The sequence below is a fragment of the Aquarana catesbeiana genome, linkage group LG09 (assembly GCF_042186555.1).
Source record: "Aquarana catesbeiana isolate 2022-GZ linkage group LG09, ASM4218655v1, whole genome shotgun sequence".
Lineage (NCBI taxonomy): Eukaryota > Metazoa > Chordata > Amphibia > Anura > Ranidae > Aquarana > Aquarana catesbeiana.
The window spans coordinates 304,937,582-304,964,243 of record NC_133332.1 but is presented as its reverse complement, the minus strand read 5'-3'; the positions used below and the strand labels follow the sequence as shown (position 1 = coordinate 304,964,243).

Genomic DNA, 26,662 nt, shown 5'->3' with positions numbered 1-26,662 from the left:
ATTTTATTATATAATTAATCATTTTATCATTTTAAATCCATAACTGTGTTGGGCTTAGCGCTCACTTTCACTTGTTGTTGTATTGTAAATTTTGAGCCACAAGAAAGCCTTAAGATATACAACTGGACTGAAGGACCCCCATTTGAATTTATGGGCACTTTTGCTCACCTGGTTGGTAGTAGTTATTTTAGTTGTTGAATTCTGGATAAAGCTAAAAGGATTCAGATCTGAAGATATGTGTACTTTGTAAGTACTTACCATTGATCATGTTGTAAGGTTATGCAATAACATGGTAATACACTGTGATAACCTATTTGCTTATAATTTTTGCATATGCCAATTATGAATTCCCATGTATGCCATACAGGATCAGCATTTTTTCATAGTTTTAAATGCTTGTGGTATTTTTGTGCAATTAAATTACATAATTGTGTACTGGATTATATTTGATGCATCTTATATTAGGGTTGTACCGATACCATTTTTTTTTTTTTTTTTAATCGGCGAGTAAACGTACCGATACTTTCAGTCAAGTACTCGCAGATACCAGGTACCGATACTTTACGGTGTCAATACAAAACGACTTGCATGCAGTTTGAACAGGAATGCGGTGCGATTCCACCGATGATAGCAAACCAGGGTCACTGGAGGTGGCAAGAGTAAAACCATGGTGTTTTTGGCACCTGTGTGCAAGAGCCCTTAATTTTCTTATGGTTGATTCACTTGAATATCTACATACAGATCTCAGAACTGCATAAGATAACAAATTCAGGAATCTCCCAAATGTAACTTATGAACTGTACTGAATTGTATGCAAATTAGTTATAACTGCATTCATACAAGGGTACATCAAAACGTTTCTGCACTTTTTCAAAACTCTTTGATAGGAAAAAGTGCAGAAACTTTTTGAAGAACCTATATATATATATATATCCGATACACTTCATTTGCGAATCTATTTACTCTTTACTACTGTCAGCTATAAAAAACAATTTATGACTTTACAATATTTTTAAATGTCAAAACAACAGTGGATGTAGCCCTCAGAATTATATAGCACCTCTGGGTTGCGTTTACTGACCTTCTTTACGAGACTGAGGGACCCAGATATTCAGGTAGAGACAGTCCAAATCTCCCATTGTATCAGTCTGGAGCAGAGTTGCCTGAATACAACGTTTTTTGTATTCCGTAGTTTTCAGCGTACCTGCAGGAAAATCATGAAATGTGGTTGAAAAAACGGTTCGAAAAACAGACTTTTGTACAGCTATTGTATACAGTTGTCCAAATTACCTGGGACTTAAAAGGGGCAATTCACACTGCATCAAATAAACTAATAGCGCCTCATGTAGGGTTAGGGCATGGCGTTTTGAACTCAACGCAACGCAAATTAAACACGTCTTGCTTTCCAGTAAAAAAAAAAAAAAAAATAGTGACCCATTTCATTAGTAGGCATTTAGCTCTGCTTGCTTCAAGACTCAACGAGGGGGGAAAAAAAAAAGTGTAGAGAAGGAGAGTCATGTGACCTGGGAGTCACGCAATTGGCCCATCCTCCAATCATGGAGCGCTCTCTACGGTGTTAAAATTGAACTCCAGGCTAACAGCTAAATAAGCAGATAACATACCTACTGTATAAGGGAGCTGTTTTACATTCCTAGGAATTTGTATTCTATCCATCCAGTACTCAGTTTTACACAGCTGTGTCTGGCAGGGCAGGGGACCAGAATTTTCTTTGCTGCAGGTAACACTTACAGATCGTGTCCCTCCCCCAGCCTGTGATTGGACATTGAAATGAGAAGCAACAGACTGATGAGCTCATCTCTCAGAGCTCATCACTCTTGCTCCTATCATTATATTCCTTGTTAGCACATGAACACTACAGCACAGCTATCTGGCTATAATACAATAATGAATACAAAGCTGCATTTGTTTGTGTTTTTAGATCAGCCTGGAGTTCAGCTTTATACAAAGAGAACTTCATTGAACACCCGATGCTCTACAACATGGCATGCACTTTATGAATCAGTAAAGACGCAATGTGCTAAGTAATGTATTGTCTAGAGAAGGGGTGTCAAACTCAATTTCACTGCGGGCCGCATCAGCATTATGGCTGCCCTTAAAGGGCCGTTCAGGGTTTAGGGGGTGCGCTATGTCCATATGTCCAGAGTTCAGGAGTGCGTAACATACAGAGTGCAAAGTTCATGAGTACATGGCATACAGAGTGCAAAGTTCATGAGTACATGACATACAGAGTGCAGGGTGGAGGAGTGTGCAGGGTTCAGCTCTCTTTCACAAGGCTGTCTACCCCCCCCCCCCCCATTCCCCACCTCTGCACACATCTTCCTCCACAGTCATCTTCCCCCCACCCCAAAAAAAGCTTCCTCGCATCTCACCTACCCAGCTTGGCTCTAGTACTTCCAGGCACTGTAGGTGGCTCCATCTCTCTCTTTCACTTACAGGGACATCATTGGTTGGCATCTGTCCCCGCAGTAAGTGAATGCAAGGCAGGCAGGGATCTGTGAGAGCCGCCGAGAGGAAAGTTGTCCTTGTAAACACAGAGGCTTCTGGGGAGCGGAGGGTGAAAGCTGGCCGGAGGTGGCAAAATGAAGTCCCACCATGTTCCAGCTGAAAAAAAGCCCTGGGTGCAAGGGCCACATGAAATGGCCTGGCAGGCCGGGTTTGGCCCACGGGCCTTGTGTTTGACAGATGTGGTCTACAAGATAGCAGTGCCCACTCTTGCTATAAATAAGGGCCTAAGGAATATTCGATTGCACTGCTTAATGCAATACAAAATTATTAACACTAAGGCCATAGGGGGGTTGATTTACTAAAGGCAAATCCACTTTGCACTACAAGTGCACTTGGAAGTGCAGTAGCTGTAGATCTGAAATGAGGGGAAGCTCTGCTGATTTTATCATCCAATCATGTACAAGTTAAAATTCTGTTTTTCATTTTCCTTGCATGTCCCCCTCAGATCTACAGGGGCTGCACTTCCAAGTGCACTTGTAGTACAAAGTGGATTTGCCTTTAGTAACTAAACCCCCCCAGTGTCATAGAACATTGTATCTGCTTATCACTGACGATTTCTCCTAAAATTTGCAAAATGAAAAATCAGGTTAGCAAGTCGTATGCAAATCTTGACTCTCATAAATGTCAAGAGTATAAACCTGGCCTTGTATCCGCTTTTTCGGCTATTCATGCTGGGCTGCCTCCAGTATTTAGGAGATGATAGATGTCGGCCTCCTCCAGACCTCCTCCATCTCCTGCCTTTTGCTGTGCTGCTGGAGCCAGAAGTTAGGGCTCTGATGCGAAGAGGGGACTGTGTGATTGGGGGGCTCTGTGATAAGGGTGCCTGTGTGACTGGGGGGGTGGGGGACTCTGATGGGGGACTGTATGCTTAGGGGGTTTTGTAATAGGGGGCCTTTGATGTATAGCGATGTCCCTAATATAATGGGGGCCTCTGCCTTTAAGGAGCAACTCTAATGTAAAAGGGGGGACCTCTGATGTGAAGGGGGAAGTTGAACGTGAAGAAGTGACTGACAGGATAGGGGACCTCTGATGGGATAGAGGAAGCTCTGATGTGATGGAAGAAGCACTGATGTGACGGAGGAAGCTCTGATGTGATGGAGGAAGCCCTTATGTGAAGTTAATATCAACAAGGTGGTTGTGTGTATAGTCCCTGGTTCAGGCTATTGATAAGCACATTTACCTTTTCTCACATTTTATACTGGGGTGTCTTGAGATTTTGCATATTTTAAAGGATGCCACGACTATAAAATAAAAATTGAGAAATGCTGGTCTACAGGGAGAAGTCACTCTTGAGCTGCTTCTTTGTCTTGTTTAGCAAAGTGTCTTATTTCTGAGATTTCTCTTTTTGATGTACAATTCTCTGCAGCAAATCTATGGGGACTATACTTGTCTGATATGTTTTCTAATGCTGTTATTCCGCGTACACATGATCGGAATTTCGTCCAGCAAAAGACAGATGAGATTTTTTCATCGGAAAATGCGACCGTGTGTATGCTCCATCGGTCTTTTTTTTTTTTGGCGGAATTCCAGCCAGCAAACTCCCTCAATTTTTGCAGTCGGGAAAAGTTCCTATCCGGAAATACGATCGTCTGTGGCAATTCCGACGTGCAAAATCTCTACGCAAGCTCGGAAACAACTCGACGCATGCTCGGAAGCACTGAACCTCGTTTTCTCGGCTCGCCGTAGTGTTGTACATCACTGTGTTCTTGACGGTCGTAATTTCAGCGAACTTTTGCGTGACCATGTGTATGCAAGGCAAACTTGAGCGGAATCCCGTCGGAAAAGCTGTCATATCTTTTTCCGACAAGAAAAACGATTGTGTGTACGCGGCATAAGATGCAACGTTTCAAGTTAAATATCCAAAGTGCAGTTTCTCTCTATTCCTTTATTAACATGCCAAATAAAAATATAAACTAGCTTGTAGTCATTTCTCCTTTCGAAAAGGCTTCCCTGTTTATAATCCAGTGAAATTACGAAGGATCCTGTAAGCTTCACAACTGAAAAAGCGTGTTTCCAAGAATTCCACCTAACACCTATTATCCTGCAGGCCATTCATTCTCACTACCTCTGAACCGCTGACAGAAAAATGTCTGAAAAGAGGATTAATGATCACTACACAGAACTAAGCCTAAGGAGAGAGGCCAGATGAATGGAGGTCGGGGGGGGGGGGGGGGGGGGGGTTTATCGATTTTACAGATCTTATTGCGAAATGTCAAAAGGTGCTCTAACACCCACCAGCTTAAAGTGGAATAAAGTTAAAAACAAAAAAAAAAAAATATATGAACATTATGACACGCAGCAGATTTAGTTCCACTTTAATAAAACATGATTGGAAACTTAGATTATAGATTGTTTTTTATATTATAATATAAAACAGGCATAGCTATTACAGTATATATTGTGTTATTGATAGGAGGATAAGAACCCCTGCCTCAGGATAAGAACCCTCCCAGGCTAGGCTCACATCTAAGTGTGTGTGAGAAGGAGTGTAATCACATACCTTCCCGCACACACAGAGAAAAAAAATGAGCTGCTGCTTAGGAGATACTTGATGGTACCATTAATCATAATGGCGCCCCCCACACACTGAGAACCGCAACATGGTTTCCCATACTGGGAACTGGGTACGGTTTTTGGAAAAGGTGCAGGAACCTTTCTCTGTGTTTTCAGAAGGTACAGCAGCCCATTCAAATAAATGGGCTGCTGTGCCCGAGCAAATGCAGGAGCCAGAAACCGCATAGATGTGAACCGGGCCTTGTGGTCATAGTGATCAAAGTTTAAAGCCCAACAAAAAAAAAATGTAAATAGTGCATTGTACATCAATTGCATTATTCTTCAGCGCTGATCCCAAAATGTCTCTTCCTAAACCATCCTGCACTCGAATAGGTTGAACTCACAGTTGCCTCAATGAGCAAATCTAAAATCCTTTTTTTTTTTTTTTAGCCCCCTTACAAATTGCTAGTGCCATATTTGAGTTTTTTCTCGACTATAAAATCAGGGGGAAAAAAACAAAGAAGAAAGATGAATAGCGCAAAACAAAGTAACAATAGTGTGAAAAATGTAAACCAAGCCATTTAAAGCCCAACATCAGGAATTTATAAAATTGGGCTGCGCTCACACAGCAAGGGTTACCTGCTTGATTAGTCTAGCGGAGAATACAATCATTTTTACTTACCTGATCCTCTGCACCCCTGAAAGATGGTGCTCCCCTATGCTCTGGTGGTGGCCTGTCCCTTGGAGATATCAAATCCAATGCAGGACTATGGACCATAGACCACCAGAGCATGAGTGTGGGGGGTGCAGAAGCTAAAGCCTAATAAACACGGGCCAAATATTGGCCAGTTCAATATAAACTGGCTGACATTTGGCCTGTGTGTATGGCAGCCGGGCCGGCTTCTGACGGAGGCTCGTGACCAAAAACTCTGCCGACTAGCTCCCAATCAGCGCTTGCATCCAATGGCTGAGAGAGCTGACTGGAGTGTTCTGGTGGGGTGGGGCTCCCCCCTGTCAGAACACAATAGCTCAGCAGGGGAGATCGCAGTACTAACATCAGATTGTTAGTACAGCAGCTCAGACCTAAGCTACCAATATTTTTTTTTCGTTCAACGCATCACGAAAAAAAAAAAAATACTGGTGTGTACTAGGCTTTAGGGGACCGGTCTAGCAACGTAGAGGAGCTGAGGATTGGGTAAGTACATTTACATTTATACGCCCCCCCCTAGACTTTAATGAACAGTTAACCCCAGGCGCAGCCCGACTGCAAGAGGGAATTTTCAAGTTTCAGCTTTAAAGTGGTTGTTAAGCCACAGAGTCTTCTTGTTACAATCTCCTCTGTTATATTAAATGATTTGTCCCCGTGTATGTGTTTTTTTAAAAATAAGCCACTGTATACCTTATTTTATAGCGCCGATCGGCGCTCACGTGACCTCCCCTCTCTCAATCTCACAGCTACAGCAGGAGGGGCTGTAATCCCCTGCTGTAGTCAGCCAAGAGGAAGAGAGGAGAGAAGGAGAGAGGCGATCCGGTCAGAGATGGGCTGCGGATGACCGGATGATGAAGGCACATAAACTGAACTCGGTGTCAGGACTTAGCAGCCATCATAAACCGTGGTCGGTTTACAGGGGGAGGTGGCAGAATCAGCCAGGTATTTCAGATGATACAAAATGGCCAAAATGACACAGCAGTGTCACAGCAAAATGACAAAGCACTGTGCTTTATATCATGCTTTAAAAGGAACAGGATCTATTTTTTTTAAATTTTTTACGGTAACAAACATTTTAACTACTAGAACCCAGTCTAAAGCATAGTTTTTCCTTCACTACCTTAAGTAAGAGCCTAGATAAGGGAAACTCTTTCCATCAGATGGGGCCCAGAGGGCTGCGTAATAAGTGACAAAGGGCTGCATGCACCCCCAGGCTCAGGGGCGGATCCAGGGGGGGCAACAGGGTAGTTGCCCCCCCCAAACCCCCCCCTCGGAAGATATCACACTGACTGCCCTGCCCGAGTCTCTCCCTCTCTGTCTCACATTAGCCAGAGACGCAGAGACAGAGACTCTGTGTTAGTGTAATTACGCAAGCTGCCGCTGGATGCCTGGACCAGGAGGAGGTGGTTGGAGCTGCGCCACTGGCTTGGCCTCTGTGCTTCTTCCCTGCACTGGTTGCTAGCGCCTGGGCCGCCTGGCGCCTAGCAACCAGTGACGTCAGTGAGTCATGTCGGACTCGGAGCCGCTGCTGATGAGGAGAGCCAGCATTCTTCCTTCTCTGCCCCTGAGTGTGTGTTGGCCCCACCTACCGGCACCTCCTCCCTCCATCTTCTCCACACTGCAGGCCTCCTCCCCTAAGTGAGTGTTGGCTCCACCCACCTCCTCCCTCCATCTTCTCCACACTGCAGGCCTCCTCCCCTGAGTGAGTGTTGGCTCCACCCACCTCCTCCCTCCATCTTCTCCACACTGCAGGCCTCCTCCCCTGAGTGTTGGCTCCACCCACCTCCTCCCTCCATCTTCTCCACACTGCAGGCCTCCTCCCCTGAGTGTTAGCTCCACCCACCTCCTCCCTCCATCTTCTCCACACTGCAGGCCTCCTCCATTGAGTGAGTGTTAGCTCCACCCACCTCCTCCCTCCATCTTCTCCACACTGCAGGCCTCCTCCCCTGAGTAAGTGTTAACTCCACCCACCTCCTCCCTCTATCTTCTCCACACTGCAGAGTGGCCTGAACACAGGAAGAATCAGTCATCTAATGCTGCCTGCAGCTGCGGACAGTACAATTACCGGATCCATCTCCATTGCTCCTGCATGGGAGCCCCTTCCCCCACCAGAGCACCAAAATAATTTACTAAAAGTGAGTAAAAGAATGAATAAATGTCATGTGTCAAATCGCAAAATACATGTGTGATATTATGTATGGAAAAAAAATGCCCTTTTAGTCTTGACTTGATCAATCTTAACCCCTTCAGCTCCGGAAAGTTTTACAACCCCCCCCTTCATGACCAGGCTATTTTTTGCGATACTGCGCTGCATTACTTTAATTGACTGACAATTGCGCGTTCGTGCAACACTGTACCCGATCAAAATGTATGCCTTTTTTTTCCCCCACAAATAGAGCTTTCTTTTGGCGGTATTTGATCACCTCTGCTGTTTTTATTTTTTGCACTATAAACACTTTATTTTGTAGCAGTGCCCCTCCCAAGGCTAGACTCCTGAACTGCCCTTCCCCAGGCTGTAAGGTAAAAAGTAATTTTTTTCACCTCCCTTTTCCTCTATAATGGCTTTTTAAAATAACAAATACAATAATTAGAGGTTGGATGGTTAAATGTAGTATTCCATAGATCGCACCAAAAAGAATAGGCTCCAAATGAGCGACATTTGGGAACCAAGTTTACCCAACTCAGATTTGTTTATAATGACACTCAGGGCTCATCCACACAGCCGTCAAATTCAACAACAGCCTTAATGCGCATTAATGCACCTATAGCATTAATGAGCGTTTTGGTTGTGTTGCACAGGCGTTCAAGTTGCATCAGGAAACATTCCTCAAATGACCTGTAAGACGTGTTTTTTTTTTTTTTTACACTTTTTCAAGGCTAAAATGGGACCTTAAACACCTATGCGCATTAATGCACCTTTAGCATTAATGAGCGTTTTGGTTGTGTTGCACAGGCGTGTTTACCGTGTGCTTGTGGTGCATTTCAACAGAAGCGAATAGAGACAGTTGCAAAGCATCAATGCCTGCCAAACTCTGCTTGTCGCAACATGATCAGAAAGCGTTAAAAGTGCGACCCAACAGCCTATTTTTAATGCCTGTGTGCAACCGCCCTAAAAACGATGGTTCTGGTACAAAGCACTGCCAAGTTATTTAAAATGAAATATATGTTTTGGCTGGACAAATTTTAATTTTACTGTAGGAAATCAGAAAAGCTCTGTCCATAAGTAACTAGATTCTATGTATACTTTTTCTAGTATAGGTTGGAATCTGAGGGGATAATAGTTTGCTATTGGCAACAGATACTTTTTTTTTGCAATTATCCCAATTGTGCTTATTGCATTATATGGGAGACGAGTTGACTTACCTGACCATCCTGGATGCTTCTCGGGCTTCTCTAGAACTTTTGTAGGAGCAGCAAATGGGATCCCCTTGAAAATATCCAGATAAACTGGATTTAAAATGCCAATTTTCTTGGTTGATCCTTCTACGAATCCTCCTTCTGTATGCACTACCCCAAGCTGTAAGGACAAGAAAAGAAAAGCAATTTCATTAGCAACATTGATGTAGGTAATTCTATACTCTAAATTTTAATACCCAAATGATTCTGCATAGAGCATAAGAAACCATTTCAGGCATCCCCTGCAATCTCCTGGTATTTATTTAGAATGCCTTTTATCATTAATTGATAGACTGTCCAGGAGTGGGCAAACTATTAGTTACATAGTAGGTAAGGTTGAAAAAAGACAAGTCCATCAAGTCCAACCTATGTGTGTGATTATAGGTCAGTATTACATTGTATATCCCTGTATGTTGTGGTCATTCAGGTGCTTATCTAATAGTTTCTTGAAACTATTGATGCCCCCCGCTGAGACCACCGCCTGTGGAAGAGATTTCCACATCCTTGCCGCTCTTACAGTAAGGAAACTTCTACATAGTTTAAGGTTAAACCTTTTTCCTTCTATTTTAATGAGTGGCCACGAGTCTTGTTAAACTCCCTTCCGCGAAAAAGTTTTATCCCTATTGTGGGGTCACCAGTACAGTATTTATAAATTTAAATCATATCCCCTCTCATGAATAAATAAAGCAATGTGTCCTGCGCGCCACAGTTGAGTAAATACAGTGAATGTGCTAAAAAAGTGGATGTGTACTACAAAGTGGATGTGTGTCTTGCCGTGAAGTAAGATTGCAGCAAAATCTAAAATGTATTCACACTACATCAACATGAAATAAATAATAAAAATGATCTCGCGCAATCACACCATGTCTCACACACTAAATATACAGTGCCAAATAGAAACGTTTCAATAAAACAGTAATAAATAAAAGTCTTATATTTGTGTCACAAAAACTGTAGAAAAGTGAAACTGTTCTTCCAAAAAATAGTGGATACGTGAATAAAGCATAAAAAATATATAAAAAATGTGGATGAAATAAAGTTCATAAATAGCTTCATAAATGGTGTCCCGTGGGTGTCAGTCTCTCTAAACTCTCACCTTCATGCATGTATAAGCAAGCGTGGTATATTGACATCCAGTGGTGAATAGATGTATGGCAGCAAAATGGAGTTCAAATGTTCAAATGTGATTGCGCGAGATCATTTTTATTATTTATATCCCCTCTCAAGCGTCTCTTCTCCAGAGAAAATAAGTTGAGTGATTGCAACCTTTCCTGATAACTAAGATCCTCCAGACCCTTTATTAGCTGTGTTGCCCTTCTTTGTACTCACTCCATTTCCAGTACATCCTTCCTGAGGACTGGTGCCCAGAACTGGACAGCATACTCTAGGTGCGGACGGACCAGAGTCTTGTAGAGTGGAAGAATTATCGTTTTATCGCTGGAGTTGATCCCCTTTTTAACCACTTGAGGTCCGGGCCATAGCCGAATGACGGCCACAGCGCGGACCTCAATTTCCGGGAGGCCGTCATGGGACGTCCTCCCCTGTGCACGCGCACCGATCCCGGCCCCTTACCATGTGATCAGCTGTCAGCCAATGACAGCTGATAACATGATGTAAACAAAAGCTGGGTAACCTTTTTTTTTCTCCTCACACTGACAGCGTGAGGAGAAAAAAAAACTATCACCGGCTTATGTTAAAGGGACATCGGTCCCAAAGAGGAAGGAGGCACATCTGCCAGTGCCATCTGTCATTGCCACCTGCCAGTGCCACCTATGAGTGCCCACAAGTGCCACCAATCAATGCCCACAAGTGCCACCTATCAATGCCCCCCAGGGGTGCCAATCAGTGCCACCTAGCAGTGCTGCCATCAGTGTAAGCAATCTGTGCCCATTATTGCCACCTATCGGTGCCCATCAGTGCCGCCCCATCAACGTACATCTATGAAGGAGAAAAATTACCTGTTTGCAAAATTTTATAACAAAATATAAAAAATATATAATTTTTTTTTTTTAAATTCGGTCTTTTTCAATTTTTTTAACAAAAAATAAAAACCCAGAGGTGATCAAATACCACCAAAATAAAGCTCTATTTGTGGGGAAAAATTATAAAAATTTCATTTGGGTACAGTGCTGACCGCGCAATTGTCATTCAAAGTGTGACAGCGCTAAAAGATGAAAATTGGTCTGGATGGGGGGGGGGGGTTTAAGTGCCCAGTAAGCATGCCAATATTCTGTTTGCTTTGTTAGCAGCAGCATGGCATTGCATGCCATTGCTGAGAATATCATCTACTAGGACCCCTAGGTCCTTTTTCATCCTAGATTTCCCCAGAGGTTCTCCCCGCAGTGCATTCATATTTTTGCCACCCAAATGCATTCATTTTACATTTTTCTACATTAAACCTCATTTGCCATGTAGTTGCCCACCCCATTAATTTGTTCAGATCTTTTTGCAAGGTTTCCACATCCTGTGGAGAAGTTATTGCCCTGCTTAGCATAGCATCGTCCGCAAATACAGAGATTGAACCATTTACCCCATCCTCCAGGTCGGTTATGAACAATTTAAATAGAATTGGTCCCAGCACAGAACCCTGGGGGACACCACTACCCACCTCTGACCATTCCGAATACTTCCCATTTATCACCACCCTCTGAACTCGCCCTTGTAGTCAGTTTTCAATCCATGTACTCACCCTATGGTCCATGCCAATGGACCTTACTTTGTACAGTAAATGTTTATGGGGAACTGTGTCAAATGCTTTTGCAAAATCCAGATACACCACGTCTATGGGCCTTCCTTTATCTAGATGGCAACTCACCTCCTCATAGAAGGTTAATAGATTGGTTTGGCAAGAACGATTCTTCATGAATCCATGCTGATTACTGCTAATGATACCGTTCTCATTACTAAAATCTTGTATATAGTCCCTTATCATCCCATCTAAGAGCTTGCATACTATTGATGTTAGGCTAACTGGTCTGTAATTCCCAGGGATGTACATTGTCTTTTCTCCAATCAGCTGGTACCATTCCAGTCAGTAGACCGTCAGTAAAAATTAGGAACAATGGTCTGGGTTCCCTAAGTACCCTCGGGTGCAAGCTATCAGGTCCCAGTGATTTATTAATTTTAATTCTGTCCTCTGTTAACCATTCCCGTGACGTGTCATGAGGATAAACACTGCAGTTTTGGTTACTGAAGCCCCCCCGATTCCCTTATGAAGACTGAGGAGAAGAATAAATTCAATACCTTCGCCATCTCCCCATCCTTTAACCAGATGTCCTTCCTCATTCTTTATGGGGCCAATATGAGTAAAGACTGAAGCTGCACAAGAGGCCATTTATGCTAAATAAGGGTCAGACCAGTACCAGGATCCCTTCTTGTTAGGTATACTAGAACACTACTACTCCAATACTAGGGCAAGTGAGAGATGGAAAATATTCATGTTGCCCTAATGTTCCCAGTTTGTTACAGGGTATCACAGAGTCTATTCTTCATCAGTATCTAGCTATCTATACATGCTGAATAAGTGTTTGTACTAGGGCGAGAGTTAAATGAAAGGCCCAAAAAAATGTTCTGCCATTGAGGTCCTTTGGTGACATTTTACACCACATCAGGCAATACATCAACAGAGATGGTAGGATGCACAGTTCATATTCCCTGAAATGATCATATGAATAAGTCAGATTCTCCCATGTATCCATCAACTGGAGAAAGTGACTTAAATTGCCTGCCACAATATTTATAGAACAAAAGCAGGTAAAAGTGAGATTTGACTGGAAGATAACTACTATTTTTTTTAATAATGTTGGCATTTTTTCTTAAAATCATTGCCTTACCTTTATCAATAAAACAAAAACAAAAACTCCACCTTTGTTGAGAAATAAAATATTCCTACCTTTTGTTATTCTGAAGAAATCATTGTTTGTTTGTCTGTGTCCATGGGGAAAGTAAATCTAATGGGAGTGGTTTTATATTCATTAACCAGCTGCTGCACTTGCATGGCTCAAATGAGGAAAATTGCAGGCTCTGCATCCCTTTAGATGTGATTTCCTATAGGGAGTATCTCACCAAAAATTAAATTTTTGTTGCAGGGGATCCGACTTGTATCTTAGTGCAGACTTCTGGGAAAATCAGTGAGCCAATCACACAAGCAGGAAATTATATTTTCTGGGGGACATTCTGTGTACAGAACACGTCCAGGTAGACATATTGCATTTTACAGAAGATTACAGAGCTGCAGATTGAAAAGGATAGGTAATTTTTAATAACATTCAATTTTACAATATGACTTGTGTCACAATTGTATACGCTATATATTTTTTTTTTGTTTGCCCACGAATGTGGAGTTACCCTTTAAATAAAAAGCCACCTACAAAAGATAAATGCATAATACTTACCTATCTAGAGGAAGGTGCCTGGAATCTTCATTTGTCTTCCATATCTCCTGCCTGAAGAATCTTCAGTACCTGACAAAACCCATCTCCCGAAGATTACCTGACTATAGGGTACTATCCACACGTGGAACGATAAGTATACAGTTGTGCTCAAAAGTTTGCATACCCTGGCAGAAATTTTGAAATCAATATTGAAAATATGACTGATCATGCCAAAAAAACTGTCTTTTATTTGAGGATAGCAATCGCATGAAGCCATTATTACATAGTTTTTTGGATCCTTTTTAAATCATAACGATAACAGAAATCACCCAAATGGCCCTGATAAAAAGTTGACATATCCTAGAATGTTTGGCCTTGGTACAGACACAAAAGGTTGCACACACAGGTTAAAATGGCAATTAATGGTTAATTTCCCACATTTGTGGCTTTTTAAATCACAATTAGTGTCTGAGTATAAATAGTCAATGAATTTTTTAGCTCTCACATGGATGCACTAATCAGGCTAGACACTGAGCCATGAGGGGGTAGAAAAGAACAGTCAAAAGACCTGCGCAACAAGTTATTGAAACTTTACAAAGATGGAAAAGGATATAAAAAAGATATCCAAAGCCTTGAATATGCCAGTCAGTAGTGTTTAATCACTTATTAGGAAGTGGAAAATTAGGGGCTCTTTGTGATAAACTATGTGATAAAAAAAGGCTTCATGTGATTGCTATCCTTAAAGTGGATGTAAACCCACTCTTATCAATGATAAATTAATGGCATAGTGCTGAACTATAAGGATATGCATGCCTCCTGCATGTATCCTTACCTTTCAAATATCTCCCCCTTCTCTATTTGGAGCCCCAAAAAACTCCGGATTCAGTGAGCAGGTCTGTTGTGCGGTGCTTGGTGGGCAGTCGTGACATCAGCAGACTCCCCGCCCACCTCTGCATTTCCCTTGGCCAGAGCGCGCACAGGAGAGGCAGAGCGCATTCTGGGCAAAAGCAGAGCGCACTCACGGCCCCCTGTCAGTCCTGCACACATACACATGGATGTGCAGTGACAGTCGGGGATGATCGGTACAGCGGGGGACAGCTCTGAGCAATGATCCCCCCCACCGCATGGCTTTTCAGCTGACAGCGCGGGAGGGAGAGAAGGAGAAGCAGCTGATGAAAAGCCATGCAGGGGGATCGGTGCTCACAGCTGACCGCTGCATCGATCATCCCCGACTGTCCTGTGTCTTCCTCCTCCAACACCCTCCCCCCTTCATCTCTGGCTCCCTCTGTGTCCTCCTCCTCTGCCCGCTGTGTTCTCTTCCCCTGCCCCCCCCTCGTCCCCCGCAGCTGGCTTCCCTCCTCTTCTCTCCCGCGGGCTGCGCGCGCGGGGGGGGGGATCTGTAAGGATGGAGAGCGGAGGAAGGTCCCTTCCTTTTCTGAATGGGACATAGAGAGCGTTTGTTACAGATCACTCTCTATGTCCTGTGATAACTGAGCAGAGTAAAATGTGTTACTTTGCTTCAGTTTATGAATGGAGAGAAGCCTCTGTCTCCCCTCCATTCATCTTCAGTGGTGAGAAAAGGACTGGGGAATCTGTGTCCTCTGTCCCTCTCTCTGTCTCAATGGGGAGATGTTAGGGGTCTGTTTACCACTCACCAAAGCCCAACAGGGCTGATAAAAAAAAAAAAACTATTGCAAAATAAAATCGTAAAAAAAAAAAATATATAAAAAACTACTGAGATCACCCCCCCCAACCGACATGGTCCAGAGCCCCAAGCCCCCATTCCCAAAAAGGATGGTGAAAAAAAAAAATTAAGAACAAATTAAAATGTTTAAAAAAAAATACTTAAGAATAAAAAAAACTTACTGACTGTCCATTGCCCCACTGCCACCGTCCTCTGCCCCACCTCCTTCCCCAAAAGCGCTGCGAAAAAATATAACCCCAACCCGCATCATTGTGAAAAAATTGTACAAAAATAAATTATAAAAAATAAAATTGTAAAAAATAATAAAAATTAAAAAATTCTGACACTGTCCATTGCTCTGCTGACACCATCCACTGGTCCCAAAAAAGCATTTTTTTTAAAAAATAATTCTAAAAAATTAAATTGTAAAAATAAAATAAATAAATAAAAACTACTGACACCATCCTGCACATACTACCCACCACTGTACACTCCGCACTCCTCTCCTGCACATACTACCCACCTCCATACAATCCGCACTCCTCTTCTGCACATACTACCCACCTCCATACACTCCACACCTCTCTCTTGCATTTACTACCCACCGCTGTCCACTCTGCACTGTACATGCTCTATTTAACATTACCACATTCTGCGCTATACAAATCATCTCAGACTGTATTAAACCACACCCCTTTAAGCCAACGTCCAATATTTTACTCAGTTTGTAGCACCCTCTAGTAGTGTAGGTGCTAGAGTGACAGTTGTTAGTGTAGGTAAATTTAGGCCGGCCTGGCTGGGAGTGGCTCAGGGTAAAAGCTGGGTGACTCATAGGCAGCATCACCAAGACCTCCCTCTTCTTTCCAGAGCTCTATAGAAGGTTCTGAAAATAGAGGAGGAGAGGGGAGGTGGAGCTGCCTGGGGTTTTCTGGGGAACCCTGATCAATGCCCAACTTGGAATTGGCAGGGGGCAGGCCTCCTCAAATACCAAGGGTCAGGGTCACCCGACAACTAACTGGGAGAAGTTGTTGGGTGGAATACTTGGAGATGGAATACTGAGGCTGTCGGAGCCTTGGAGGGAGCTCCCCAGTCGGGGGGGGGGGGGGGGTGAACTTGGGCCTGGGCTCGGGTGCGGACAGGGCTCTCTAAGAAAATGTGGCGGTGTCCTGGACAGGAGGCACAAGACAGGACAGAGGGCAAGAGTACTGCCGGGCAAGTTTCCAGGGAGAGGAACCATTGGTTGCAGCCAAGAGGGCTGGTGAGTGGCATGCACAGTCGGGAGGACTGGGGAGGCACACCTGTAATGACTGGGAGAGTGCAGTTGGAGATGGGTGCAGAACCAGAGGAGAGGACTGTGGTGTCATGGGCAGTGGAGTCAGGCAGCTGCAGGCAGGAGGGTCTGAAGAGGGCTGACTGGGATCAGTAGCCGCATGTGGGACAGCTAGTACCAGAACGTACTATTTTCTTTTTGCTACACCATAGGGGCCCCATGGTCCCTGCCTGTGAAGGGCATTTGCTTTAGGCCTGGCTAAGTCAGTGTCAGGCCTACAGTGCTAGCTAGTCTGGAGAACGAAAGAGAGGAAACGATGTACAGGAAGAGAATGGCGCGATACTCAGAAGAGAGGAAGCTATGTCCAGGAGGAGTATGGAGTGATACTCAGAAGAGAGGAAGCAATGTACATGAGGAGAAATGGAGTATACACATGATGTATATAGAGTGCCATGTTCCAATGTTTGACCAACTGGAGATCTCATGAGTCCCCATCCCTATCCAAGTTTAATATCCCCTTAATAAAACAAAATGCAAGGACTGCTTTGTCTCTGAGGACTGAAAAAGTGTGTGCCTGGCTGGGCAGGGTGACAGACGGACCATTATACTCAGCAGCCCCTACAGGGGTACCGCTACACAATTTAAGCCACGCCCACATTTAGCAGTTGCTGTATCATTTCCGCACACTCTCTGACCAACTCCTGCATCATGTCCGCACACTCTCTAACCAACTTCTGTGTCATGTGGATGGATATAGGATAAGACAGGATGGAGATTTTTGGGTCATGATTAGTTAGCTATGATTTGGGTAAAAGGTGGGGATGTTAAAAGACATTGTGGTGCAGGCTGGAGAGGATGACTTCTTTAGTCAGCGTGATGTTTGTACAAGAAAATATAGACTTGGTGTGAGCAGTCAGGTGACACGGGTAGGGACTTGGTGGGAGCAGTCAGGTGACACGGGTAGGGACTTGGTGGGAGCAGTGAGGTGACACGGTAGGGACCTGGTGGGAGCAGTCAGGTGACATGGTAGGGACCTGGTGGGAGCAGTCAGGTCACACGGGTGGGGACTTGGTGGGAGCAGCCAGGTGACACGAGTAGGGACTTGGTGAGAGCATTTAGGTGAAACGGGTAGGGACTTGGTGGGAGCAGTCAGGTGACACGAGTAGGCTGTAAGCTTTGAGCTCATTCAGCCTTACTGGGTGTATAGCCAAGGCTTTGCTAATATAAGGCATTACAGTTGTTATGGTTGCAAATGAGTTTGGCTTCCTCTAGTGTCCTTTTAATGCTGTTAGGACTTTCTTTTAATTCAGACAATGCAAAACGCGCAACACTGCATGCTGGGAGCAGTAATAAAAGGATCAGCGCGGCCATCTTTCAGTCTCTCTGGCCACCATTCAATACCTGCCAGCAGAAGGTCTGTGTGTGTGACCGGGGCAGAGACACTGCGGCCTACGGCGCGGAGCAGGATCGTTAGCCTCTGAGGCATTTCAGAGTACAACCCCACCAGCTTAGCAAGTGGATCGGTGTGCAGTGGCAGACATATGGAAGTTTTCCTGCATCTCAGCCATCCGGAGGAGCAGTACAGCGCGGCGGCGCCATCTTTTTATCAGACCTAGACATCAGGAGGGGATTCCAGACGGAGCCTCACAGCCTCTGAGTCTATTGTGGTGAGAGGGCACCTGCCCATTTCAGTAAAGTGCACTGTTTGCTGAGTAAGTTGTTTACAGAATGCTGGTGAAACTTGTAGTTCCACAGAAGTGATTCTACTTATTCACAGGCCACATACAGCTGAACTCTGGGGTTGGTTGCTCCCTGTGCTATTAGATCAGTACTGTATTACACTCACACATAAGGAGGAAGTTACAAGTGCTATATTTCTTCAGTTAAACAGTTATGAACGTACCATTTATTCTACAGTTTGCTTTCTCTCTTTTGCCCTGTTGGATTACAAATACTGCAGTTTAAACTACAGGCTAGCTGAAGATATCTGGAGTCAAGGAACTTTTATCATCTTTTGCAAAGCATCACGGCTCTATTTTGTAGTCTGAACATTGAACCTAGGGGGAGCCCTTAAGTACAGGTTAAATATTGCATTGCATTATTGAATGTGGGTAATATTATATTGAAATTATGTGTGTGTATTGTGGCCTCAGTGGGAAGGTGTTTAATATAGGTTTTGGAGAATATTGAACACTCGTTCCATTGTACACCTATCTACATATACTCCTTACGGTGATTATTGAGTCCACAGTTTCCATATCTATATTGATTGTTTATCAACTGTCATTTATTGTTTGTGTTTAAATCATATTCTTCATTCTGTTTAATATTTACTTTAGTAAACTTTATAAGTGGTTCATTGATATTGTGTGCGAGTCTCTCTTTACTACCACAGCTGGTGATGTGACGGAACCCAGGGCCTTGGTAAATACATAGCTCCCAACTGTCCCCGATTTGGAGCAATGTCCCTCTGTCCCTCTTTCCTCCTCATTTGTCCCTCATTTTGGTCTGATCTATATAGTTGTATATAAAATGCACTTTTTATCTTTCAAAAAGTGTTTCCCAGTGCTAAACCTTTTATCCAAATTCTAAATGTCTGCATTTGTAAATTTTAAAAGCCAATATAAAGGAACAGTAGTGGTAAGAAAAAGTCCTTGTGCATATTATTAACCTTTTTTTGGTTAATTCTCCTTTAAAGGGGGTGTGTCAGGGGGTGTGTCCTATGCCTTCATACGTTTGAAAGTAGGTGTCCCTCATTTCCATCTCAAAATGTTGGGAGGTATGTAAATATACTGCATGGTTATTGTGACGGGAGGGCCCGCGGAACTCAGAATCCCTTGGAAAGTAGGGGATGTCCTTGTTTCAGCTCCCCATACACCTCTTATGTCTAAGTCACCCTGTGCTATCCTGGCACAGGGTGAGTGAGAAAATATATCTTGGATTACTTAAAATGGGACAGTAATATTTGTCCACAATATCGCCCAGGATGGATGTAGAGATTATTATTGGTTTGTTTGATTCTGTCACAATGTCACAATTTCTGCCAGAGTGTGCAAACTTTTGAGCACAACTGTACATAAGAATTGTGTTTATCTGATACTGTATGGATGTTTTGTATGACCAGAAGTCCCATTTTTTTGCCTCTTAGGCTTAAAGTGGATGTAAACCCGAATTTTTTTTTTTATATATATCATAATGTAGAGTATAAGATTTCCTATCATTTAAACCCAGTCTTGCCACACAGAGTTAATCCATCTCTGAGCAATCCTCTTTTATTGTTCAGAGAGAAAAATCTTGACAAACTGAGAAAAACTTTGTCAAATCCTCCCCCTTGCTGTGAGTGACAGCCTAAGACACAGGCATTATTTTTTAATTCCCTCCCCCACTCCTTTCTTCAGCAGCTCTGCAAGGATTGGCTGTTCCACACCTCAGCATGATTTGGCATGCTGAAGTCATGTGGTTACTTTCCTGTCTTTTCACTGGATGTTAGAGATCATAGCAGAAGTTCAGTGTAAGAAATACACAGGAGAAAATGCATATTGACAAGGGGAGTGTAGAGGTGGGCGGGGAGTCTACTGACATCACGACTCCACCCACCGAGCTCCAGACAACAGACCCACCCACAGAATCTGCAGTTTATCGGCTCTCATAACAGACAGAGGGGAGACATTTGACAGGTAAAGACACATGCAGGAGACATGTATATCCTTATAGATAACCCCTATGGCAGTAGTTTAGAAAGGAAGACATTGGGTTTACATCCACTTTAATGTACACGGGACTTTTACAACCTCTCCTGAACGATTTAACTTGACAGATAGTAACGATTTTTGTTTAATCAGTACAATATTCATCTGAAAAAATTGGAAGACCAAGACCACGCATGTTCGGAAATGAAAGAATACATTACAATACAATGTAAAACATTACTTCACTTTTGAAGTTGTATTCTTTTGCTGGAGAATTTTTGTAACTTTAGTAACCTATTGGTTTTCAATATGAGACTAGCACGCAAAAAAAAACAAAAAAAAAAAAAAACGATATTCTCATTGTGTGTACTAGGCTTTATACAGAGAAGATAATCTGATAGGTGTTGTTTGGAATACATCCGCTGTGACCTGTATATAAATACTATTGGGGTGTTTCATCTACACAGCCTCAAACTTTGGATACACAGTTGTGCTCATAAGTTTACATACCCTGGCAGAATTTATGATTTCTTGGCCATTTTTCAGAGAATATAAATAACAAAAAACTTTTCTTTCACTCATGGTTAGTGTTTGGCTGAAGCCATTTATTATCAGCCAACTGTTTTACTCTTTTTAAATCATAATCACAACAGAAACTACCCAAATGACCCTGATCAAAAGTTTAAATACTCTGGTGATTTTGGCCTGATAACATGCACACAAGTTGACACAAAAGGGTTTGAATGGCTATTAAAGGTAACCATCCTCACCTGTGATCTGTTTGCTTGTAATTAGTGTGTGTGTGTGTATAAAAAGTCAATGAGTTTCTGGACTCCTGACAGACCCTTGCATCTTTCATCCAGTACTGCACTGACATTTCTGGATTCTGAGTCATGGGGAAAGCAAAAGAATTGTCAAAAGGATCTGCGGGAAAAGGTAGTTGAACTGTATAAAACAGGAGAGGGATGTAAAAAGATATCAAAGGAATTGAGAATTCCAATCAGCAGTGTTCAAACTCTAATCAAGAAGTGGAAAATGGGCTTCTGTTGAAACCAAACCACGGTCAGGTAGACCAACTAAAAATTTCAGCCACAACAGCCAGCAAAATTGTTCAGGATGCAAAAAAAAACCCACAAATAACTTCAGGTGAAATACAGGAATCTCTGAAAACATGTGGTGTGGTTGTTTCAAGATGCACAATAAGGAGGCACTTGAAGAAAGATGGGCTGCATGGTCGAGTCGCCAGAAGAAAGCCATTACTATACAAATGCCACAAATGATCCCAATTACAATAAGCCAAACAGCACAGAGACAACCCTCAAACCTTCTGGCACAAAGTCATTTGGAGTGATGAGACCAAAATTGAGCTTTTTAGCCACAAGCATAAACGCTTCATTTGGAGAGGAGTCAGCAAGACCTACGATGAAAGGTACACCATTGCTACTGTGAAACACAGAGGTGGATCACTGATGTTTTGGGGATGTGTGAGCTACAAAAAGGCACAGGAAATTTGGTCAAAATTGATGACAAGATGAATGTAGTATGTTATCAAAAAATACTGGAGAAACATTTGCATTCATTAGCCAGGAAGCTGCGCATGGGACGTACTTGGACATTTCAACATAACAATGATACAAAAAATACAAGGCCAAAACCTGTCATTGACTACAGCAAAAGTGAAGGTTCTGGAGTGTCCATCTCAGTCTCCTGACCGCAATATCATTGAGGCACTCTGGAGAGATCTCAAACGTGCAGTTCATGCAAGACAGCCCAATAATTTACAGGAACTGGAGGATTTTTGCCAAGAGGAATGGGCAGCTTTACCATCTGAGAAGATAAAGAGCCTCATCCACAAATAAGACAAAAGACTTCAAGCTGTCATTGATGTTAAAGGGGGCAATACACGATATTAAGAACTGGGGTATGTAAACTTTTGATCAGGGTCATGTGGGTAATTTCCATTGTGATTATGATTTAAAAAGAGTAAGCATGGTTGATTGATAATAAATGGCTTCAGCCAAACACTATGAGTGAAAGAAAAGTTTTTGTGTTATTCATATTCTCTGAAAAATGGCCAAAAAAAAAAATCATAAATTCTGCCAGGGTATGTAAACTTATGAGCACAACTGTATGTTCTACACGACTAGGACAATCCACTAGATCTCCATATGAAACTGTACACATGGAAAACACTTTTTGACAGGTGCCAATAAGTTTGCCACATTTACCCAGTGTGTCACATTTACCCAATGTGCATGAATCTTTAAGAGACACCTGATGGCAGATACCTGTGGTGGTATGCTCATTGTGCCCCATAGAGAACATATAACTTAGATTCAATATGGAGATTATGTGTGGATATCACTTTTAGCCCAGCACAATTCATGTGTTTTAGATGTCAAAACTGAATTCCAGGTATGGAAATTTTTAGAACTACAAATCTCCAGCTTGGACCCAAGTAAGAATGTGCTGTATGTGCCATACTTGTGGGATCCCACTGGAAGGTGGAAATCAGTGTAGCAGACGCCCTTACTACAATGTTTGCCACTAGCTTCCACGGAAGTAAGCAGGAGGTCGCCATTCAGAGAATGTTTCCAATTTTCTCAATGAATGCAAAATGTTCTCTGATTGGAGGCGTCACAGCCCCACCTCTCAAATGCGTCCATTCAAAAAACACTTTGCATTCATTGGGAGAATGCAAAGTGTTACCTGAATAGCTCCTATGCTGAGCAAGCGATCTCCTGTATTCAGTTAGCTGCAGGGCAGTCGCTCAGCATGGGACCAAGAACCTACAAGAGAGCACTTCAGTGATTTTTAGCTTTCAGGGGGATCCCACAGATGTGGCACATACAAGCCTACATTGGTACAGCTGGTCTAATGTAACCATGTAAAAATTGCCATAACTGGAATTTATCCTGATTTTGCAGGGGAGAGGACAGATACACTTTATAAAATAACCATTGTATTGTATATGGAGTATGTTCTATATACAGGTCATTTTTGGTTTGTTGGAATACAGTTGCAGATGTGTCAGATGTCTGGTCCCCTGCTATGTGCTGTGGTTCTTCTAGCATTACTAGAGGAAACAGTAGGGGCTGGTGAATGGAATAACAGCAAGCATCAGATGGCCTTGCAGATCTCTCTCTCTAATTTTCCCTACATAGGTCAGAAACCAATTGATGGAATCAAAATATTTCTTCCATAGAAGACCACAAAGCAAGAGTGCCTTACCGTTGCAGCTTGAGCAGCGGCTAGAAAGCCAGCAAGACCCAAGAAAAAGCCCAAGAAGGCCATAGCTTCTCCTCCAGCAGCTCTCCCAAACTGAAAGCCAGCTGCTCACCTTGCGTTCTTTTATAATCCAGAGTATCAGGACTTCAACTTTGGGTCCAATCGGATTGCTGACTTTGATAGCTGTGCCAAATCGAGGCACTGCCAAAACCTTTGTGATATCCTGTGTGAGTGTGAACGGCTGGTACATTATTTATCTGCAAGATGACCATGGCTATATTTCTATATGGCTATTGGGAAAGATACCCTATCTGTATTGCAACGGCTGTTATGCAATTAAATGGCAAGTGAAAATGGTGTCTGTCTTAATTCAGAGTTCAGTGTAAACCACTACAGTCATATTTCACCAGGATACTCACAAATGCATTAAAGAGGAAGTAACCTCTCCTCTAATGTCTGTACCTATAATAAGACTTACCTATAGGTACTGTAAATATCTCCTAAATTTGTACCGTTTAGGAGAAATTTACCGAATACAGCGCCGATGACGTAAATGGCGCATGTGCTCTGAAGGAATGGCTGCCACGTCACTTGCCACCAGATACCGATTGTCAACTTCCTTCAGATGCAGCTTGTCACTTGCCATGCCACCTGCCACCACCTGCCGATCGTTACTTGCCATGCCACCTGCCTTCAGATGCAGCTTGTCACCTGCCACCAGCTGTGGATTGCCACTTGCCACAAGTTGCAGATTGTCTTGCCATGTCATCTGCCACCAGATGCGGATTGTCACTTGCCTTGTCACCTGCCTTCAGATGCAGCTCGTCACCTGCAACAAGTTGCTGATTGTCACTTGCCACGTCACCTTCCACAAGATGCGGATTGTCATTTGCCGTGTCACTTGCCCGACAAAAGATGTGGATTATCACATGTCATGTCACCTTCCACAAGATGCGTATTGTCACTTGCCATGTTACGTGCCCGCCACCAGATGTGGATTGTCACTTTCCTGCCACAAGATGCAGATTGTCACTTGCTGTGTCCCAGAGTGAAGGCAGGCAGCAGATAGATGATGTAATCTCTCTACTGCCCGCGGCTGCACAGTGAGGGCGGAACTGCGGTTGTGGGGCAGAGCCAAGCCATGCTAAGCGTGTCAATAGACTCACACATTCCAGCTCAGGATTAAGCCTGCAGGAGTGCCCCCATAGACAGCAACATACTGTGGGGGCACTTGGAAGGGGGGAGGGGCCACCAGAGGCACTGGCAGGGGATCTTAGAAGTGACGGTTTGGGGCTGCTCTGTGCAAAAAAAAAAAAAAAAAAAAGAATCATTAGAATCCCTTTAAAGAGGAAGTAAACCCTAATGGGTTTACTTCCTCTTTGTTTCCCTGCAAAGGTAAAGCATAAGGGGCTACTAGGCATTGCCTAGTAGCCCATTATGTGTCACTTACCTGACAGGAGCCTGCGATGTCACTGCTGTCCCCTCTTCCACGAAGCGTCCATGTTCCTTCCGGGTATTGCGGCTCCTGCACTGTGATTGGCTGGAGCCGTGATGACATCACTCCCATGCATGCACGCAGGTGCCACCACTAATAGCATGATCGCCGTTAGAAACGGCACGCTCAGTGCGCCTGCACGCCATTGTTTACAGCGCATGCGCCATAGACATCGGTGCCTGTCTTTTGGAAATATCTCCTAAATCATGTAGGTTTAGGAGATATTTCTTGCACCTACAGGTAAGCCTTAATATAGGCTAACCTGTAGGTAAAAGTGGTCTGTAAGGGTTTACAACCACTTTAATGTCAAGCAATACAAGCACACTGCCCCCCTCTGGACAATCAATAGTAATACATGGAAATAATATAGCGACTACACCAAGTTGTCAATTAGAAATGCACAACAATTACACTACAGTTTTCATTTTTATTGGCTTTTCTTCTGCATGCCTGTATCATTTTCCCCACTTCTGCTAGTGAAAATTCTCAAGTGTGTCTACAGTGGATATGCATAAACTGCAGATAGTTTCTTTAGAAAATGGTTTAGGTCCATCATCTATAAAATTTGTAACTACAGTACATCCCCTAATATAGCACATCTTGCCTTTTATCAGCTACTACACTGCAGTTACTAAAGCAATGCTTTTGGGTCTTAAATGACAATACTGAATGGCTATAGCGACCATGAGTGGCGCTCATCCAGAGGAATACATGAGGCTGTTGTGCATATGAGCAGTCGGAGGACCCGGCCAGGAAGTTTTCTTTGCACAGGCTGTGTGGGATGAGGCAGGGAGAAAAAAAAAAGTGATCTTAGAAACACAGAGGAGCGCGTTATATAAAAAGAATAATCCTTAGGCTCCCTTCACACCTAGGCGTTTTTGGGTGTGTTTCTGCTCTAAACCTCAGCTCTAAATCCCATTCATTTTAATGGCCCCTGATCACATCTGAGCATTCTGTTGCCTAAAGCAAAACGCCTGTCGCTCAAAAAAAAAAGTACATGAGATTCTTTTTTGGCAGATAACAGGCGTTTTAATTCTGTTACATTGGTGACCTTTTGAACTTAAAATCAACTGTACAAAAACGCCTGAAAAATAGCAACACCTAGTGAACGGAGCCTTAGGCCCCTTTCACACGATTGGACCGTTCAGGTCCGCCTGTCAGTTTTGACAGCGGACCGGAACGGGCGCTCCATGTTAGCCTGTGGAGCGACGGATGTCAGCGGAGACATGTCTGCTGACATCCGACCCTGTTCGATCTGCTAAAAGCAGACGGATGGTCCTACGTCCAGATCTGTCGCTGGCGGATTGGATGAGATCTGACGAAAACGGACATTCTGTCCGTTTTCATCCGATCCCTCCATAGGCAGCAGCGGCGCCTGACAAGCCCCTCCCCACTCAGTGAGCAGAGAGGGACCTGTCATCCGCCGGCTCAGAGGAGATCAACGGAGAGATCTCCCGCTGAGCCGGCGGACTGAGGCGGGCTCCGTGGAAACGGAGTCCGCCTCATGTGAATGAGGCCTTAGCGTAAACCCTGCAATGGCAGAAATATGTAGGCTGCCATTGCTGACCTTCTGAAAAGTCTGCTATGCAGACTCTCTGCCTTTAGTACATTTTCAATCACTGACCCAAACGAAATATACAGCTAAGGAAGTCATAAATAGGTAGTGACTAATAACTGAAACCAGAGGATCAATATGACAGCCAGGCAACTAGCATTTGTAGGAGAGTCAGTAGTGGCAGCCTCCATATTTCTCTCAGTACAGGTGTCTAATCACGTGAATGGGATGGCCTCATCTATAG

At 43.4% G+C, this 26,662-nt stretch overlaps 1 protein-coding gene across 1 annotated transcript in view; it reads right to left on the bottom strand.

The window, feature by feature from the left end:
* Positions 1 to 23,460, bottom strand: part of LOC141108694 (bile salt-activated lipase-like) — a 52,352-nt gene extending 28,892 nt beyond the window's left edge. Inside the window, exons 1-3 of the mRNA XM_073600555.1 lie at positions 23,372 to 23,460; positions 9,092 to 9,245; positions 1,082 to 1,204 (exon numbers count right to left, since the gene is read on the bottom strand). Of these exons, the coding sequence (XP_073456656.1) occupies positions 1,082 to 1,204; positions 9,092 to 9,245; positions 23,372 to 23,434 (340 nt within the window). The 5' untranslated portion in view covers positions 23,435 to 23,460. The remainder of the gene's footprint in view (positions 1 to 1,081; positions 1,205 to 9,091; positions 9,246 to 23,371) is intronic.
* Positions 23,461 to 26,662: the final 3,202 nt, after the last annotated feature.